Source organism: Penicillium chrysogenum, assembly GCF_028827035.1.
Source record: "Penicillium chrysogenum strain IBT 35668 chromosome Unknown utg000005l_segment0_segment0, whole genome shotgun sequence".
In the NCBI taxonomy this organism is placed as follows: Eukaryota; Fungi; Ascomycota; class Eurotiomycetes; order Eurotiales; family Aspergillaceae; genus Penicillium; species Penicillium chrysogenum.
Window position 1 is genome coordinate 1,278,120 of NW_026622753.1, and position 18,485 is coordinate 1,296,604.

The 18,485-nt window shown below is 48.6% G+C and overlaps 7 protein-coding genes across 7 annotated transcripts; 3 read left to right on the forward strand and 4 right to left on the reverse strand.

Moving 5' to 3' along the window:
• Positions 1 to 362: 362 nt before the first annotated feature.
• Positions 363 to 1,727, reverse strand: N7489_008893 (TauD/TfdA family dioxygenase; the record flags this gene model as incomplete). The annotated part of the gene is made up of 6 exons (XM_056714643.1): positions 363 to 513; positions 576 to 781; positions 802 to 880; positions 933 to 1,419; positions 1,468 to 1,678; positions 1,719 to 1,727. The coding sequence occupies 6 exons, from the start codon at positions 1,725 to 1,727 to the stop codon at positions 363 to 365; spliced, it is 1,143 nt and encodes a 380-aa protein (XP_056562265.1).
• A 3,246-nt stretch (positions 1,728 to 4,973) lies between these two features.
• On the forward strand, positions 4,974 to 6,116 carry N7489_008894 (lipase family protein; the record flags this gene model as incomplete). The annotated part of the gene is made up of 6 exons (XM_056714644.1): positions 4,974 to 5,064; positions 5,123 to 5,250; positions 5,299 to 5,362; positions 5,418 to 5,791; positions 5,843 to 5,887; positions 5,958 to 6,116. The coding sequence occupies 6 exons, from the start codon at positions 4,974 to 4,976 to the stop codon at positions 6,114 to 6,116; spliced, it is 861 nt and encodes a 286-aa protein (XP_056562266.1).
• An 816-nt stretch (positions 6,117 to 6,932) lies between these two features.
• Positions 6,933 to 7,875, forward strand: N7489_008895 (zinc finger MYND domain-containing protein; the record flags this gene model as incomplete). Its single annotated transcript, XM_056714645.1, is given in 2 exon segments — positions 6,933 to 7,667; positions 7,678 to 7,875. The coding sequence occupies 2 exon segments, from the start codon at positions 6,933 to 6,935 to the stop codon at positions 7,873 to 7,875; spliced, it is 933 nt and encodes a 310-aa protein (XP_056562267.1).
• Positions 7,876 to 8,142: 267 nt separating this feature from the next.
• On the reverse strand, positions 8,143 to 9,896 carry N7489_008896 (putative MFS sugar transporter; the record flags this gene model as incomplete). Its single annotated transcript, XM_056714646.1, has 5 exons — positions 8,143 to 8,528; positions 8,592 to 9,115; positions 9,169 to 9,406; positions 9,465 to 9,805; positions 9,859 to 9,896. The coding sequence occupies 5 exons, from the start codon at positions 9,894 to 9,896 to the stop codon at positions 8,143 to 8,145; spliced, it is 1,527 nt and encodes a 508-aa protein (XP_056562268.1).
• Positions 9,897 to 12,358: 2,462 nt separating this feature from the next.
• Positions 12,359 to 14,533, forward strand: N7489_008897 (uncharacterized protein; the record flags this gene model as incomplete). Its single annotated transcript, XM_056714647.1, has 5 exons — positions 12,359 to 12,596; positions 12,664 to 13,257; positions 13,316 to 14,141; positions 14,209 to 14,461; positions 14,519 to 14,533. 5 exons carry the CDS (start codon positions 12,359 to 12,361, stop codon positions 14,531 to 14,533), a joined length of 1,926 nt encoding a protein of 641 aa, XP_056562269.1.
• Positions 14,534 to 15,212: 679 nt separating this feature from the next.
• On the reverse strand, positions 15,213 to 16,336 carry N7489_008898 (mitochondrial import receptor subunit TOM22; the record flags this gene model as incomplete). The annotated part of the gene is made up of 3 exons (XM_056714648.1): positions 15,213 to 15,323; positions 15,573 to 15,862; positions 16,093 to 16,336. 3 exons carry the CDS (start codon positions 16,334 to 16,336, stop codon positions 15,273 to 15,275), a joined length of 585 nt encoding a protein of 194 aa, XP_056562270.1. The 3' UTR covers positions 15,213 to 15,272.
• Positions 16,337 to 16,591: 255 nt separating this feature from the next.
• Positions 16,592 to 18,424, reverse strand: N7489_008899 (mitochondrial-processing protease subunit alpha; the record flags this gene model as incomplete). Its single annotated transcript, XM_056714649.1, has 2 exons — positions 18,315 to 18,424; positions 16,592 to 18,244 (listed from the first exon to the last, which is right to left on the reverse strand). The coding sequence occupies exons 1-2, from the start codon at positions 18,414 to 18,416 to the stop codon at positions 16,592 to 16,594; spliced, it is 1,755 nt and encodes a 584-aa protein (XP_056562271.1). The 5' UTR covers positions 18,417 to 18,424.
• Positions 18,425 to 18,485: the final 61 nt, after the last annotated feature.

Genomic DNA, 18,485 nt, shown 5'->3' on the forward strand with positions numbered 1-18,485 from the left:
TTAGCTTGGTCTATACCGAGTATGTGACCGCAGATTTGTTGAGGGCTAGACGCTTACAAACCTATTAACTGGGTTAGAGGAATCTAGTCGAGGTCTGGGAACATATATCCGTTTGTTAGCGGGTATTAGTTTGCAATTTAGGATTTGACGTGGCGTTGGAATGTCAAGTTTGTGGCCAGTGAAGCCGATCCTATTTATGATGACGGAACGGTACCCCGGAATGATACCGCGTCTTGCCGTGCAGAATACTCCTGAATACAATCAGCATGATGGCGGACTAACCGATATAAATATAGCCGAATATTGAATTCAAATGCTAAGCTAAAAGTGACTAGGACTTAATCTTATCATGATTACCACGATCAGACATTCTTGCGAATAGTCGGCTCCAATGGGAACGCCTGCTTATCCTCAACAACATCTTTGTAGACTATGTCCCAGCGTTCCTGGAGTTCCCGAGGTGTTTCCCATGCATTTTCAGGGTCTCGAAGCCACAGTCTCAGCAAATGACGCCTAATACAACCAAACTGTCAGTACACATAGAACGAAGCACATGCGGAAGGAGAAGAACGTACTCTTTACCGGGCTCATCTCTAAACCCATTCCGCGCATGGAAAATGCTAAGATTATTCACATACTGCACATCGCCTTTCTGGAAATTCAGAGCGGCACTGTGCTCTTCCGCCAAGAAGTGCAAAGCATCGAGCGCCTCGGCTTGCGCTTCCGTGATAGGGGGATATCCTTCGACCGGGGCTGAGCCAGGAATCCAGTGAAGTACCGCCTCGCGTACTGAATCAGGACCCTCTCAGGGGTAGTGGCAGTGGCAGGTTGGTGGTATAGAAGTGGGCGGAGGCTGTAAGGCCTGGCCGGGTTATTGAAGCTGAACAGTGTTAACTGGCAAATCCATTTCCTTGGCACTTGGTGATTCTTACCCATCGACTGGCCAATCCTGGGACAGGGTGTGAATAAGATCGGGTCTTTCCTTAGCCAGGATGTTATACACATGCCAGCTGCTAGAAAGGTAACTTTCTCCTCCCTCTGCGGCTCGGTTGAGACAGAGGAGTGAGATTATATCGCCCGCGTCAGTGTGGAACACCTGCTTATCAGCCGTGTTTGAAGGGGCTCCGATGAGATTCTTCTCGGTATTCCTAGTGAGGTCTTTGATATGGGATATCACGGGTGAACTGCCATCCGCCAGCCGCGCTTCCTGCTGACGTCCTCGAATATTGCCGATGTGGGAAGATACACCGGTGTAGATGATGATGTTGTCTTCTCGGGAGTAATCGTCGATACGTAAACCCCGGAGAACGACGAATCCTCGACCGATGTGGATCTCCTTCGAAAGGTCTCGAAGAGCAGGGCGAAGGGTAGGTAGAGGGAAAGTCGACTGGTTGATATGTCCCAAGGAAAGATTGAGGGCTGTTAGGTTAGCAATGGTGTCTGAACACTGTGGACATCATTACCCACCTTTAAAGCTCTTCAAAGCAGCGTCGAGTTCATCCAGCTGATCATCGCTCAACTGATAAACCCAGTCGTCCCGTTTCTCAACGTCTTTTCCTTCCCAGACCAGTGGTGATACCAACTTCTCCGGGAAGTTATCAGGCAAAGTGGACTGCAGGATCTCGGTCTCCTTTCGACGACGAGTACGCTCCTTGTACTTTTCATATTCAGGGTGGTACTGAATATCGGGCTGGAGTGGGGGTAGTGATAGTCTGAACGGCGGACATGTTGGTTATGCGGAAGGCAAGTGAAGAGACAGCAGATGTTCGATATAGAACGCCATTTAAGTGTCGCAGATTTATCAGCTTCGCGTGTTCAGGACTTGTGATTGCGCCATTTGCCGTTACTCAGAATGTGTTGGCTGTCACGGCATTAACCCCGCAAAGTGCGAGATCAACACTTCGACAGCTGAACAGCACTGGAAATTCTTCACAGCAGTACATCATGGCCTAGTTAGTTTCATCATTACCAAACTTTCTGCGCAATTGCCTATTCTCTGGGTCATTGCAGGTACATCGACATAGTAGGTAATAGTTGATGAGATGATCCGGTCTCCCATGTCTGATTCTGCAGGTTTGTTTGCTAGATAGCAACATTGAAGGTATAAATACCTTTCTTTTGCTAGTTTGATGATTTCCTTTTTCTTCCTCTCTCCTGGGAACCCTCAATAGGTTATGAAGCCTACCCCTGATTTCATCAAGTTTCGTCAAGAATAACACTCGGCAGTTCTATATCTGTCCTTTTCATCAACTTTCATTGGCCAAGTGCTAGGAAGCACTGTACTCTTTCCAGCATGGCTGGAGCAGCCCAAGTCCCCAGAATCCAATCCGTCGACAACAATTGGCACGAAGAGGACGATGTCATTGTTACCGATCAGGCAATTGGCCTTCCAGAAATCGGAAGTTTTACCCTCTACAACATCACCCCACGTATGAAAGAAAAAGAGGAATTGGAGATGTGGATTGACAAGGTGGAAAGGATCCTCCAAACCCACAATCTCCACAATTTGATCAACAAGTCTATTCCCAGGCCAATGAAAAACAATCCAGATGGCCAGAAGTGGAAGACGCTGTCGAAGCAAGTGAGAAGCTGGCCGGCGAATAGTTTCGGCAGGGACCTTTTGTACGAGGTCTATGCTCGTGGCAGTCGTACTGGCTTTGCTGATGAGTTCAAGGAAGAGCTCAAGGAGCATATGGAGGGCGAGAGACACGGTGCGTTGAAGATAGCAATGACGAACTTCCGTAAAACGACACGAAGCCAGTTCTCAACAAGGGAGCAGTTCCTCAATGTTCTCAAATGCCGATATCAAATATTGTCAGACCTCAAAGGAGGAATACCACCATTATATGCAAAGCATATAATGCTTTCGGAGCTCACTGAGGCGCTGGAGCTCGAGACTTTCATCCTTGCCAAAGACAATGAATCGAATGCAGTTCGAAACCCGGTGGAGGACATTACTATTACCGATTTTTATCGGTATAGTAGAGCAATCTGGAACTATATCATACCCATGAATGCAGAATCCCCAGACCTCATTTACTCAACGATCCCAACACGCAGAGACTAAGACGGGACGGCAATGTTACACGTACTGAATTTAGGCCGACGAGAACTTTTCCCATGTTAGAAGTGGAGAGGATTGTGGTCCTCGCTACGATCTCCCGGTTAAAATGACACTCTCAATGCAAGATCCCTATACGTTCCAACTACGTAGCAACAAGTATGAAGCGTTCAACGTAAACGTCCCCTTTACGTGGTCTGACAACCTGCTCAGATATCTTCAAACTGAGGACCATTTCGTAAAAGAAAAGTTAAGGCAGCTGGTCAAGCCCTGGAATTTCCGACATGCATTGCTTAACGATCTTTGGTTTAGTCTTCCCCGCATCTGCAAAGGACAATATGCCACCAGACACACCCCAGCATCACCAACTACCGGTCAATGCATCATGTCGTCTAGTTCTGCAACAGCCTCGGTCGTTAGAATATATTGAGGGGATGCCCCATCTCTCTAGACCCCGCATAATCCCAGCATTGTGGATGACAGATCTGCAGGGGCTAGAGCCACATAGACACGGAGGGACTGTTAAGCCCTTCTGTACCCCATACACACAATATACAATCAAGGAATCCCGCAAAGTGGCAATGCTATCTTGCTGCAAGTCTTTACTCTTGTTTTTCCTTTGCTGGAGATTTGGGTAGAGAACGTTAGAAACTTTACTAAAATTGAAAGATCCTCCAGCACTTGAAGCCACAGCTAAATAATTGATCGGGATTCATTTGTTGCCATATGCAACACTGAGAGATATAATTTTACCTCATCCCGGGAGGTGACCTGCTCTCATAGACAACAACCCCGTATTTTAATATAAATTCCTGCAGGTTGCAATCTATCTACATATCGGAGTAAATGGACGATATTGTGGCTGAAATGCCCCGAGAACGAGCCTCGGTCCCCAACTGCCGAACTGTCAACTACCGATTGGTCTTGGATGTGAACCATCCACTCCAATTGAATAGACGAACGCAGATTCAGACCTCGATCATCCCGGCCAGAATTTCCCCGCCAAGGGCCAAGGTTCAAGGTGAGGTTTTATCCGTGCAAAGTCGAGTCTGCACTGGTCCAAAAGTCCCCTTCGTCGTTTCAGGTCTCACAGCCCTACCTAGGTAGCGTGACAGTGTGTCCAACTGTGATGTCTCGAAAATGGGATCGGCTAAATTTCGGCTTCTCTAAGTCCCGTATCAATCTCAATCTATCCAATATTTCGCAAGTATGTCTGATGCCTGGCACCTCTGGAGTAGGGATCTCCAACACCCGAGTCGCCCGAGTTGGGTACCTGGCCAAGCTTTGCTATGTTGTCGACCGAGGCTGATGCGAGAGTAATGACTCGTTTTTGAGATCTACCAACCCCACACGAACGATTTAGCCTCAACTTTCCAACCGGGTTAGGATAGCTCCTTCAACGCCCTCAAAATTGTTACCCACGTGTGATGGACCGATCATTCTTCATTTTGCAATTTATGTACTCTACAAGGCAACTTCGAAAGAATCGAGTTATCATTCCATCTTTGGTTGTCTTCCGAGATCAATAAACACGATTTCTTCTAATAATTGTCTTCTGGAATCCCCGTTCTTTTCGACTCCACCTGGCCAAGATCTCAAGTGCCGGAACGGAGATTTCCCCGTAGGTGTGCATACCTCCCCATACATTAGTTAGTTTTAGACTGCCACGCCCACTTCCTGATTCAGGAAATGCCTCCGATTTGAACCCCGTGGACAAGTATCGAGCATGGATTTCGGAATATGTAGGGCGCACAGATGATGAGAATGAAACATCGAAAGGGTACTAGAAGTATTTAAAGAGGAGGATGGCCAGCTGAAATGTCCTTTCTCCAGATGACACTCGGCACATTCAGTTCCTCTGGTTCAATAATCATTCACAAGTCCATCTTTTCTATATATCCTTCTATTCAAAATGTTGTTTGATACCCGAACTGTTCTGGCCGGAGTTGCCCTGGTCTCCCAGGCTTTCGCCGCGCCTCTGCTGGAAGAAAGAGCAAGCATTGGTATAGTAACCCGATTACAAACATTGGTTTGTATGGCATTTACTAACCTCAATTGAAGACACGTCGTTCTGGGATCCCCTTCGACGCGCAGCCCAGCTTTCCTCCGCTGCGTACACTGGCTGTACCGGCACGGCTTTTGATATCACCATCACCAAGAAACTCCATGATACCTTGACTGATGCACAAGTAAGCAATGCAATCCATTGTCAACCAGAATGCAACTGATTTGACTAGGGATATGTTGGATACTCGTCGGAGAAGAAGACGATCGCTGTCGTCATGAAAGGCTCGACTTCTAGTGAGACTCATGGTGATTCCATATGCCACAGAATTTCCATTACTAACTCCTGTAGTGACCGATATCATCAACGACATTAGCACCAACCTCGTCACGCCGTCCTTCTCTGGCGTTGATTTCCCCTCTGGAGTGAAGATCATGAGCGGTATCAACCGCCCTTGGAAGGCTGTGCACGACGATGTCATCTCCGAAGTAAAGTCCCTTATCGCAAAGTATCCAGACTACACCTTGGAGGCAACTGGACACTCTCTGGGCGGTTCCCTGACATACATGTCGCACGTGGCGCTGGCCCAGAACTTCCCCGAGAAGCAGATCACCAGCTATGCTTTGGCTGCTTTCCCTATTGGTAATGACGCCTGGGCCAACTTTGCCTCCTCGCAGGCTAAGGGTACCATGTACCGCGGTAACAACATTGCCGATGGTGTTCCTGTAAGTTCGATGAATTGTGATACTCTAGCCGTCTACTAACCATACATCCAGAACATGTATGTTGGCCTTCCTCTCAACTTCAAGCACTACGGAACCGTAAGTAATCCCGTCATATTTGAATTCTTGTCTGGTTATAAAAGCAGTCACTCACGCGCAATCTGTGTAGGAAATCTATAGCTCTGGGCTCCGGGCCACTACTCGCAAGTGCGATGGACAGCGCGACCGTGCTTGTTCTGCTGGAAATGGCATGTACGGTGTCACTGCTGGTCACTTCCAAAGCTTTGGTGTTGGCATGGGCGTTGCTGGATGCCGCTCTATCCTGTGAGGTGCAAGAGGACTACTATGGAAGGCTTTCGGAGCGCTTGTTGGACAAGTTTTTTTGGATTGGGCTTGCGCCTGCACTTAGCCAGTTCCGGCGTTTCTCTCTCGCTGGCGAAGGAAACGGGACTGCGATTTGGCTAGGTTACCTGTATTGATAGTTGGCAATTCAACATGACTAGCATCATCAAATGTATTACTGCTTCTGTTACTAGACAATGATCATTGGTTTTGTCCCCGTGTATGCACTCACTTGCGAATCTAGTGTTGCGCAAAGTTCTGCTGCAATAAACCTTCCTTGCCAGAGGCTTCAACTTATATTAATCACATCCAAAGAGGAAGCCTTGTCTATCGTTTATAAGGGTTTTGTAATTTCCTAAAAAGTGCAAGGGCGGTTTTGGTAGTCGCATACCTAGCTCATCGCACCAATATAGATAAGATAAGATCACGTGGCATGGTGGATCAGATAAACTTTCGACGCCTGAACCTCCAAATGCGAGTGGTCACGTGACATATCAACAAGAGGCAATCAGACTTGAATTGCTAACGGCATGGTTTTTAGCGCAGGTTTCCCTTAATTGCATGTAATAACTTCAGATATTCAACACATCAAATCTGAGCAACGGGTTGGATCAAACTTGTCCCGCAACACCCCCCACCCTCCCATCCCCCGCCATCAAAAATCTTATCAAGACACCTGCACCTCACTGTCTCCCCTTTATCTCAACCCTTTCAGATATCTGACCTGAAAGATACCCTTCCCTCTGGCTGTGGCCTCTGTGGTAAAAGGGATGGGGTCCGCATCTGCTCTGGCTGCAAAGTCATGCCGTATTGCAGTGTTGAGCATCAATCCGCCCACCGCCAAGATCACAAATATGCTTGCAACAAGATCAAAAAATGTCGCATTGACATGGAAGCCCAAGAACAGGCTTTGCGCAATCATCCAGATGACGGCTTTGCATACGGTGTCGGTCGATTCTGGAAAATGCTCCCAACACGCCCTTACATGAACGCTCGTCTTGATTATAGGGCTGCCCTGACATTCGTCAGCAATGTCGAATCCGTCCAAGCGCAGCTCGATACGCTCATGGAAAACCTGCGGCTCTGCCGTGGTGACAACATTGGATCCGGAGATCTCGTCCCTGGCCTAATGGTCCGCTTGGGCAGGGACCAGGAGTGCTACGACTTCTTGAAATGGTGGGCAACATCCGCCAAAGACCCCAAGTACAATTGGGCCGACCCAACCCTGCCATACCTGGACATCAAAAATGCCAATCCGGTTGAGCCGGTCGAGCCTTTCATCCGTGGAAGACAAGGTCTTTCGCACCTCGTGGCTCTGATGCTCCTCAAGATCAAGCTGTATTTTCTCTTGCTCGTCACACATGGAGCCCAAGCGTACGAGGAGGCATCAGAAAATCTCCGCGAGACTATGGATGGTATGATGGAACTTAGGAATTCGACCATGGCTAGGAATCCACACATCGCCAATATGACAAGTCTCGAAGCTGCGCCTGCGATCCAGAAGCTTAAGGCTCAGATTCGTCAATTGTATCACACTGTCAACAAAGCGAACCCTTTACTTTTGGCCGGAGACCATCAAACCTGATGAGACATTGAATGCTGCGCCTTCGATGTACATGGCTGGAAGCAAGGAGGAGATGCAGGCGACTATGATGTGGATCTGGAACGCGTGCCATGAGACCTTTGGCGCGCTCCAGATCATTCACGGGGCACTCAACCACCCAAACGATGAATTCCCTTTGTAGTTATCTAAGATACACGGAAGTTGCTATGGATGCTGCACTCACTTACGAATCTAGCGTTCCACAATATTCTGCTGCAATGAACTTTACTTGCTAGAGGCTTCAGCCTCTATCGATCACATCTAAAGGGGTAGCTCCGCATAGGTTTGTCCGATTAAACGGGTTCATAGGTAGGGCACGGCGCACCTGCATTAAAGCCTGCTTGCTAAATAGTATCACTTATAATATTTTCGGACACAAACACCTCAAATGGCATGAAAGGCAAATCACCTAGTTCCGAGCATGCTCCACATTAACAGCACTGGGCTTCTCATTTTCTTCTTGGTTCATCTGAACCCCCTTTTGGTGTGCCAGCACCTCCTCTCCCTGAGCAACGTGGTTGGCACCACCAAACAGAATATCGATCTCCTCAAGGGGAACCTGCTTGGTCTCCGGGACGAGGAACCAAACGAAGACTGCAAGTAGGAAGTTGATACCGGCAAACATATAGAAAGCGTAGAAGCCCTCGTTTTCAAGGAAAATAGGGAAGAATTGCTGGACGATGGCATTGGCGATGTTCTGCGTCTGCGACGCCATGCCCACAGCCTGGGCGCGGACGTTCATTGAGAAAATCTCGGACGTCCAAATCCATACTGTTGCGCCCCAAGATGGTTTGTCTGGGAAATAATGTTAGTGGAGTTTCATTTACGGGGGAATAGTGAGTATCTAAGATGACTTACAGAAGAAGATGAACAAGAACATAAGGAACACAATCGATATACCGACAGGTTCTGACTTGGCTCCGTTGGGGAGCTGTGGTGTTTCTGTTTCGACGGCAGCGACGATAATCATGCAGAGACCCATACCGATACCACCGACAATCAAGAGGAACTTTCTTCCGAATCGATCAATAATCCAGACGGCGTTCAGGGTGAAGAGAATTCCAAAGGTGGCGTTCAGAGCGTTGATCAGAGCAATCTTACTGTCGCTGGTAAATACCTTCTGGTAGATCTTGGTAGAGTATGAGTTGAGCGAGCCTTGTCCAGTGACCTGCTGACCGGCATTGAGAACCAGAGCCAGAGCCATACGCTTGCGGAGAGACTTGTCCTTCCAGAGAGCAGAGTAATTGCCAGAGATGGCTTCCTTTTCGTATTCAATGGCCTCGCGAATCTCCAGCAGCTCTTTCTCGACTTCCTCCTCGGTATCACGAACTCTTTGCAAGGCTTCACGAGCCCTCTCAATATTGTTGCCTCTCTGAATATACCTTGTGATAATCAGTGTTTTCAGAATTAATAAAAGTTACCGAAAGGGACTTACCAACGAGGGCTGCCGGGAATGGTCGGCAGGAGGGCAAGGATGATTGTAGGGACCAAAAGCTGGAAAATAACAACTAACTTCCAATCCCACTCACCAAGCTTGGGAACATTCTTGGTGCAGGCAAAGTTGATCCAGAAACAGATGAACGACCCGACAGAGTAGAACATCTGCCAGAAAGTCATGATCTTACCGCGGATCTCTGGCGGAGCCAGTTCACCAATGTAGATAGGGCCAGCAGCTGCAAAGTAACTCAGTCAGATCATGTCACTGGGACCACACACATCAACGAGACTTACTCAATGCAATACCCTGACCAATACCGATGATACATCTACCCGCAAGGAAGCAAGCAAGATTGTGACGAGGAGTGAAGGTTTGCATGAAGGTAGCAACAATGACCAAAAGACAGCCAATGCCCATTCCCAGTTTGCGGCCTAGGAAATCTGCACAGGGCCCTCCCAGGAAGAAACCACCAAAGATCGCGCCGACTGTGTACGCTGTATTAATTGAGCCGATTGTGTTCGCGTTTGGGTTGTTCATCCAAGCCAGCCAGTTCTTGGAACCTTGGACGGAGTTGAAGACAGATGCATCGTAGCCGTAGAGCACCATGCATGATGCTGCAACACAAGAGATGTACCTAGGAAGATGGATAAGAGTATGTTTAGGCAGAGTAGATTGTTATATACCAACCAATTGTACGCTCTCTTGCGGCTCATTAAAAGACCCATGTCGACGGGAGGGAATTAGGGTAACAGTGAGGTCGAAGATCTTTCCCAGATGCTACCACACTCTAATGTATTTAAAGAAACGGGCAATGACAGTAGCCCTCGAATAGTGAAAGAACAGTTAGAGATGAACCACATTCCAGGGGGCACCTGAGTGGGCGGAGACCGCCGCTATATAAAGTACAAGAGACGACTAGGGCGCATTCCGGGGAAAACTGAAACCCCCATGTGAGCAAAGACAAGGTGGGTCAGACCATCCCCAGAATCAACAAACCCCGGATGTGCTAAGAGCACTTTGACACTTTAGATAACGGGGAGTCCTCTCAGGATCGCTGAGTGGTGAGGGATCCAGAGTCAATGGCACATGGGATAACGTGTATCTCATGCCTATTCGGTTTCTCATTGGCTTGCAACCTTATCACATGCACGGGCCGGACCTGGGGTAATGGGGATGTGTGGGGTTCGAGGATATTTTTCAAGCTTTTTGTCCCAGCGAGATGAAGTGGGTGGAGTTTCCACGAATCGGACTGGAGGACAAGTGGCTGGGGAGAAAGCCAAGTCCACGAATAGGGTAAATGGTGAAGGATCACATTACTTAGGTAGACTTGAGACATTTGAGCTAAGCTAAACAAGCAAAAGATAAGCGACTGGGCTTCCGTGATGCTTTTAGGTGATGCTTCTAGGGAGATAAGGCTGGGTTCTCCATATGCCAAGAGATGTAGACTAGGCAACCTTTTATTGCTTTTTATATGCCTATTGATATTATGGTCGTTTGGCATCCTGTCTATTTAGTTAGACGTACCTATCTGTTCTTTTATAGGTACACTGGGGAAAGGCAATAGAACATGCTACATACTACTCATAATAGGCTAAATATGTAAATCCAAGGGAAACTAATAAGACCCCAACTTTTGTCTAAGAAACATTTCCTGCGTAGGGAGATCCGTCGTACGGCTTCATGTATGTTAAGTAGCTCCAATATCTTCTTTCAAAAGGCTTTCTGTTCATCTTTATGTCCATCTAAAAACAGGTCGAACTGTCTTCTGTGATAATCATGTAGGAGCCGGTTTGTTCAAGCCACGCTCGCTTAGCTGCATGTACATGAGACCCTAGTATAACTCTCAATGTAACGTACCTAAGGATGTTCCTGTTCAAGTACTTCATTCGCTTCTGGAATTAAGTATCAGTCTGAGACATTTGCCTTCGTACATTTGCCGTTGCCATATGCTTCTCTGACCTCCGCCACATTCTTTATGTCTATGTGTGGAAGGTGTGGTCTCATGTACCTGGATGCAAACCTTAGAACATAATTGATTTCAGCTACCTAGATATTATATGTAGAGGCGTTTCTCATGCGATAGCCGTGAAAATAATCATTTGTTCAAATATATTGGAGGACCTTCTGGTACAGAATATTAAACAATGTGTGCAATGATGCATAAGTCCCCCACTGAACGAAAAAGCTGTCAGACTTGAAGATAGCGTCTTTGATATAGAGAGTGATCATGAAAGTCACGCCACTCATCAGAAATGCCTTGGCAGAACCTCGCCATGAAGGGCCCTGGGGCCTGTTATGAGTTGAAGGGGCGAATCTGCCGTCTTCGGTCTCCATATTGTAAAATAAGATATTGCAACACGAGGTACTAAATTAAGTAAGGTGTTAGTTGAGTTCAAGTTACTGATCTAACCAAAAGAGAATCGTTGCAACCTATAAGCAGTATTCCTCTTGTCTAATTTTCAAGGTTGGTACAACATAGATAATGTGTGGGATATCGTTCGAAGAGTATAGGATCTATGGGATCTCACAGATCATATGACACTTCCGTCACAGAACATGGTATGTGGAATATTGAGTCAGAACTCCTAAGTCGAAGGTCAGTGGGTAACTAGATTATACCTAGATATATAGTGGATTCTGACTGATGGGATGGGGCCAGGATTGCGGATGCTCAATGTGCTGAACGATCCACCCGGTATACATGTACATGTACTTCCAGATGGAAAATGACATATTCTTCTGGTTACATTAACTATTAGCCAATGCTATTTGCAAAATCATTAAAATATATCCGTCATTATAGGTGCGAAGGCGGTTCTGGCGCCGAAAGTGGCTATTTTCGGCGTTTTCGTAGGCCCTCATATTCCAGCTTTAGTTACCATATTAACCAGGCCACTACATACCTAGGTAGGTTCTAAGTGACTGTATAAGAACATCTAAAGTTACAAAGATCATAGCAATCGAAAATGTCCAATTGTCGTTGCAGTATACATATCACGTGCTCTCGTGATTTTCCCATCGCGATCCGCGACAGTGACGGTCCCGCTCTGATCTGACAGATTCAAGCTTCATTCAGCCTTCTTTGAACATATTTCCTTTTCTTTGAGTTTGCCGTGAAATAACTAGCTATATGAGCCCAACAATCTGCCATCTTATCCCTCCTGGTCTGCCATCTTGACCTCTCGCAATGCCACCCCGCAAATCAAAGAAAAAGCAGACGCGACTTGCCTTTGCCGCTTCGACCGCTTCGCCTCCAGCGAATGTAAGCCCCGAGCAAAGCAGCCGATATGCAACACTCACATACGACAACCCAAGTTTGGGCACATACCGTCCTCCAAAGTCTCTCAAAAGCAAGCCGGAAACTTCGCCCGAGAAGAAACGGCCAAAGCTCCCCGCCAAGAAGAGGTCCAAGGATAAACCCGCGAGTACGGTGATGCTCTCTATCCTCAATACAACCAGAAAGCTAAGATCCAAAAGACAAACTGTTTATAGAAGATCAATCGGGCGATGGATCCTTACACGAACCGACCATTCCTGCCACCCAGAAGAGAAAGAAAGCCGCGCAACCCGATAACCTCGACCTAGCAGACCCCGATGAACCCCAAGATGCGAAGGAATCACTTTCGCGCAAACCGCAGAGGTCATTACAATTCTCAAAGGCACAGACTGAGAACAAAGACGATTCTGATTCGGAAGAGCTATCCCGGCCGCGTCGAACGCTCAAGCGGAAGGCCGAAAGCTCACCAATTGATAGCGACTCGGATGATCCGGTGGCCTCCTCGGTGGCCAAACGGCGCAGGTCTACCCGAGGTGGTAATGCGTCAAGCCCACCTGTGATACTCAGCGACGATGATTCAAACGAGTCGGTGCGTCCTTCGACTGCTAAGAGGCGCAGGGTAGCAAGGCCAGCCACTGTATCCAAAAGTGACGATGATGACTCGGACGAACCATTGGCTTCTTCGCCAGTGAAGAGGCTTCGCCGTGGACAGGAGAAAGAAACTCCCAAAGCTCCCACCACCCCCCGCCACATCTCGAAGCAGGACAAACTTGATATCGCAGAGGATTTGGAGGACCTCCAGGATTCCGGTATGGACCAATTAGCGGACGAGGCACGTTTATTCATGCTAATGCCAGTCATGTGCAGTTGTTAAGAAAAGTCGAACTCGCGGCCGGAACGTCGAATCTGCCCGAGACAAGAGAATGAAGCACCTTGAAGCCCTCCGGCGCAGACGGGCTGGTGTGAAAGACGAGGAGGAGGGCGAAGAAGAAGATGATGATGATGATGAGGACGAGGACGAATACGATTCAGATGTGCAGGAGATCAAACGACCTGGCAGCGATGGCAGTCCCTCTGGCCGTGGTCTCTGGCGTCATCACGACGACGACAGCGACATAGAATCAAACATCGACCCCAACGAGAACCTTGATCGATACGAAGATGACTTCGTCTTGGAAGACGAGGTGAACGATCTCGGCGTGCCCACTGAGGAGATCCCCTTCGAGTTTACCCGACATGCGTATAAGCAGCCGAAGGAATACTTCCGCGACGTGATCGGCTGGATGGTGCAAAATAAACTAAACCCGGCCTTCCCTCGCTCTGACGACATGTACAAGATGGCATTCATGAAGCTAGAAGATGAAGTCAAGGGTCGGGCCGGTTCACAGCTGATCTCCTCCGTTTGGAATCCCAGTTTCGTCTATGCCCTCCAGGCCCGGCCACACATAGACATCTCGGCCTTCCCAACAGAAGAGAACCATCCCTGCGATGCTTGCAGGCGCTCTGGACATCCCGCTTCTAGTGATATAAAGCTCTACGGGAAGGCGTATTCCTTGCAGACGCTTGAGCCACTGGAAGACGACAATGATGATAGCGACGACAGTGACGAGGATTCCAAGCACAACGATGGAAAGGATCGGGACCGGGATGGCCATGTCATTCCTCCGGAGAATGTCCGGTATTATCTAGGAAAGTAAGTTCGGCTTGGACAGTCATTTCAATCGCGCTCACCCTCTAACCGTTTGCTTTTGTTTCGACAGACAATGCAAGGCGAGAGCACAGCTCGCCCACACCCTCACTCATTGGCGTTACCATCTCAATGAATGGGTCATCGATTACCTTGAGCGTACGGGCCACATGGACGATGACGAGATCCTCAGACGAAATGATATGAGCGTCAAGCGGAAGACACGAAATGCAAATGATGTTCTCGACAGCATGACTGGAACTGGTGAAGTCGATAAGCTTTGGCGTGACTTCCACATTAATCTCAAGTCTGCTCGCGAGAAAGAGGTATGTTCTTGTGTGTTTTGTTTATGTGCTTTCATGGTGCTAATTGTCCTTATCCAGTCTATCTACGGATGATGATTGATATATCATATCCAGGGCCAGTTCACCCGAGGCCCACTACATGTCCTCGAATGGCTTGATCATGAACTTCCATGAAGACTACGACCCGAGTAACTAGTTACCTAGTTTTGTCACCTCGCCTTCCTTCTCCGGTGCTATCGACCTTGCGCAATGATACCCCTTTTCTTGTCTTTGTTTGCACATTCCCAGTGTAGCAAGCTGGCTCTCAAGAAACTATCTTCCAAGAGCCTACTTAAGATCTTATCCAATGCAGTTCTAGGTATTCTATGCCTCCTTTGACCAGCCCCTATAAGAAATCTAGGACTACAAAATGCGATGATAACCAAACCCATCCGTTTTCATTACCTGGACATGCAGAAGAGAAGAAAATAAAGGTGTATAGAGAAACAGGAAGAAAGATGATTGGGGTTGTACAAATACATGCATGCATAAGCTGCCGGAGCCAAAATGTCAGAAAGCATGAGAGATGCGAGGAGATAAAAAAGGAAGTAAAAAAACAAGAAGTATAACAAAGATCCGAACAAGACAAGACAAGAAGAGAATCGGAACCCAACTCCTTCCGAGTGCTTTTAGTCCTGTTTCTTGAGATCTGTCCGAGATAGGTTGGAATCCCAGGACTTATAGAATCACGCCGATATCCGCTTGGGTATGCTGTTTGCAGCACACCCTCAACGTCGATAATCGTGTCGCTGGATCCTTTGTCAATCTCTCTGCTTTCCAAAGTGGTATTAATTTACAGAGTGGGTTGAGCCACCTTCTCGGGTTCGGAGCCGGGGGTGAGCATCTGCGAGTAAGAATCATAATCAGTATAATATTTCAAAGACTGGGAAGCCGGTGAAAAGCGCGAGAGAATGACATGCATGACGATGTTAAGGGGAGAAAAAAGAATTTTGAAGATTCCGAGATGCGAATACCCGAGGCAATGTACACGGTGTCAAATGTGCCAATGACAGCAAGAACCGGGATTCAAAATAGATGTTGCAATTTCGATAAAACCAAGCAAACAAAACCGGAAGAAACGCAAGACACATACCTCGTTAGCTCCCTTGATCATTCCCTGCTCGCGCTCCATCTGGATGTACTGCTCCTCCTCGGCGTAAGCCAAGGCGAATGGCACACCGAGCAGGAAAGCACTGGTGCTGATAACCCAGAGGGCCTTTCCACTGAATGAAAAGGTGGCCTTGGTGAGGTCTGTGATGGAAGAGACGGTGCTGTAGACGGTCCGGCGGGCGGAGGGAGGAACCATGTCTTTCAGAGCGGTGACACGCTCGTAGAGCGACTCGGCCTCGAGCTCGACATCCTCGTCGTCGGAGAACTCGGAGTCTGTTGTTCATTGATTCTATGTCAGATAATGTTCTTGATGGGTTATTTGCGATTGATGTGTTTATTTCTGGGGTTTCGAGGTCGCGTGGTTGAGGGATTGAAATTGGGGACTGGGATGGCAGGAGGAAATTCAGGGAGTAGTATATCCTCCCATCGAAGCAATTCCCCGTGCAAATGACAACGGCGCGACGCGAGTTCCGTCTGGGTACGGGTGTTCGAGCGGTACTAACCAGTGTCTGAGTAGTCCTCATCATCAGAGACCAGGAGAGCGTCGTGCTTGGGGGCAGCGGGCTTGTCGGTGAAGTGCTCGTCTTCGACTTCAGTAAGCTTGACCATTTTGGGCGATTTGGATGAGAATAACGAAGGGGATCTAGTTAAAGGTGATGGTTGAATGATGGGAGGACGCTCTGGTTTCGCTCCGACTTTTTTGCCGAAAAGCGGCGAGGAGCTTGGACCCACCGACAACGATGTCATTTGCTTTTGATATGAACTGGTGTTGGTGAAAATATGAAATGGAGAATACATAGACAAGGTGAATGAATAGAAATGTGGATTTAGAAATGTTACGTGCTCATATAAAGTCCGTTAAAAAAAGAGAGGTGTATTCTACAGAGGCGAAATGCTGGCCATAGTCTATAATTACAGATTATCCTTTAGATGCGACCACTTCACCACATGACCCTTATGTTCGACACATTCACGCAAGTCCAGAGGCATAGAGTCATCTATTTACCGTCGGCCAAGCTTCCACCGGGAAATCCGTTCTTGGATCTCCTCCCAGGGGAATTTCCGGAGCTTGTAGCCTTCCAACTCGCCCTCCTGCAGCACAACAGTAGGCTTACCAGTGCCCTTGCCCTCATTGTGGACCTGGCCACCGAAGACTTGACGAGCCACACGGCGGAGGTCCTCGACAGTGAGGGCCTCAATTTGCTCACACATCTCCCGGACACTGACCTTGCGGCCGTGGACCTGCACCTGGCGGCCGAGATCCTCAAGCTCGACCATGCGAGACTCTAGGTTCATGAGCAGCGAGGAACGGAGCTGGTTCTTCGCACGGTTGACTTCTTGTGCTTGCAGCGAGCTGTAGCCAGTGTCCAAAGTCAGGGACTGCAGCTCACGGCACATGACCTCGACCATCTCCGTGATCCGGGTCGGGCTGCAGGATGCGGAGATTCCGAAAATTCCACTATCCGTGTAGCTGTGATTGAAAGCAATGCAGCTCTCGACCCAACCGTGCTGGTTCAGCACGTTAGTGTAGAGCCGCGAGTACATACCCTTTCCAGGGCCACCGGCCGAAAATGAGCCACCGCCACCGAGGAGGGTCTGGAGAGTAGCGAGAGCATAGATATCAGGCGAGGAGATGGGGAGAGCCTCGAATGCAAGGTGGATGTGACTCAGGCGAGGAAGCATGGGGCTAGCTGGCGGAGGAATCGAAGGGAGGGCAATGAAGCCACCCGTGTAGTGAGCAGGTTGACGGAGGTTCAGGGCGGATGGCTCAACCAGGGATGAGTGAAGAGGCTCTACTGTAGAGTCCTTGGAGGAAGAGAGGTTCTTGAGGAATGGAAGCTTCGACAAGAGCGAAGTGTGTGTTTTTTGGGAAGCGGCCGGGCTGCTGATTGTCGAGGAGGGTGTGAAGGAAGGAACGGTCGGCACCTGGCCCTCGCGGGCGGCCGCTTGGGAATCAGACAGTGTGGTTTCGATTCCGCTGCCTGTCAGTACAGGACCCTTGGCTTTGTTGATGTCCCTCGACTTCATGTCGCCAAAGTACTGCTCCGTGAGCTTAACAGCCTCCCCGTGTGGCACTCCGGCAAACGCAACCACCATGCGATCCGGGTTGAAGAAGAGTTCTCTATACCGCTCCACAACTGCCTTGTTGATTTCGCCTAACCGTTCTTCCGGGCACAATAGCGGGTTTCCAAGGGTGTTGTTGGCATAGGCAGTCATGTGAACCAATTCCGGAAGGATGAGTTCCGGCTTCGCCCAAATCTCGCCGATTTCGTACTCCGCTGTTGCGAGCTGTTGGATAACTTCCTCTTCGGTGATGAGGGGATCGCGGATGGTCTCCGCAAGCAAACCGAGTGTGGTAGGGACTGCGGAGTTGAAACTGGCAGACTGGTACATCAACGATTCCCGAGAAGAGGCACACTGGATGTTCCCGCCTAGGGACTCAAGAATCTCAAGCATCTCATCTCCGGTGCGCGCCTTGGTTGACTTGAAGGCTAAACGGTCCATAATGTGGCTGACTCCGCGTAGGCTCTCATCTTCGTAACGAGATCCGGCATCGACGTAGACTCCGACACCAGCAAAGGGACCCGGTAATGATTCCGTGGCGACGCGAACTCCATTTGGAAGTGTGGTGATTTGTTCTAGCTCGGCGGGATCCTGTGGATAAACGAACAATTTGTCAGTTAACAATAACGCTATTTTGCAGTAGCTAACAAGGGTTTCTTACCTTGGCCGAGTCATTGATGGTAGAGAGGCTTCTTGAAACGGCGCGAGGAGCTCGTGTCAATGGCTTCGCAGCCTCAATGGCCCGCAATGCTGTGCGGCGCATGATGATTATTTCTGTACAAATCCGACAGCCTGGTTAGTTCGGGATTTCTTGGTGCACCGAATATATCCG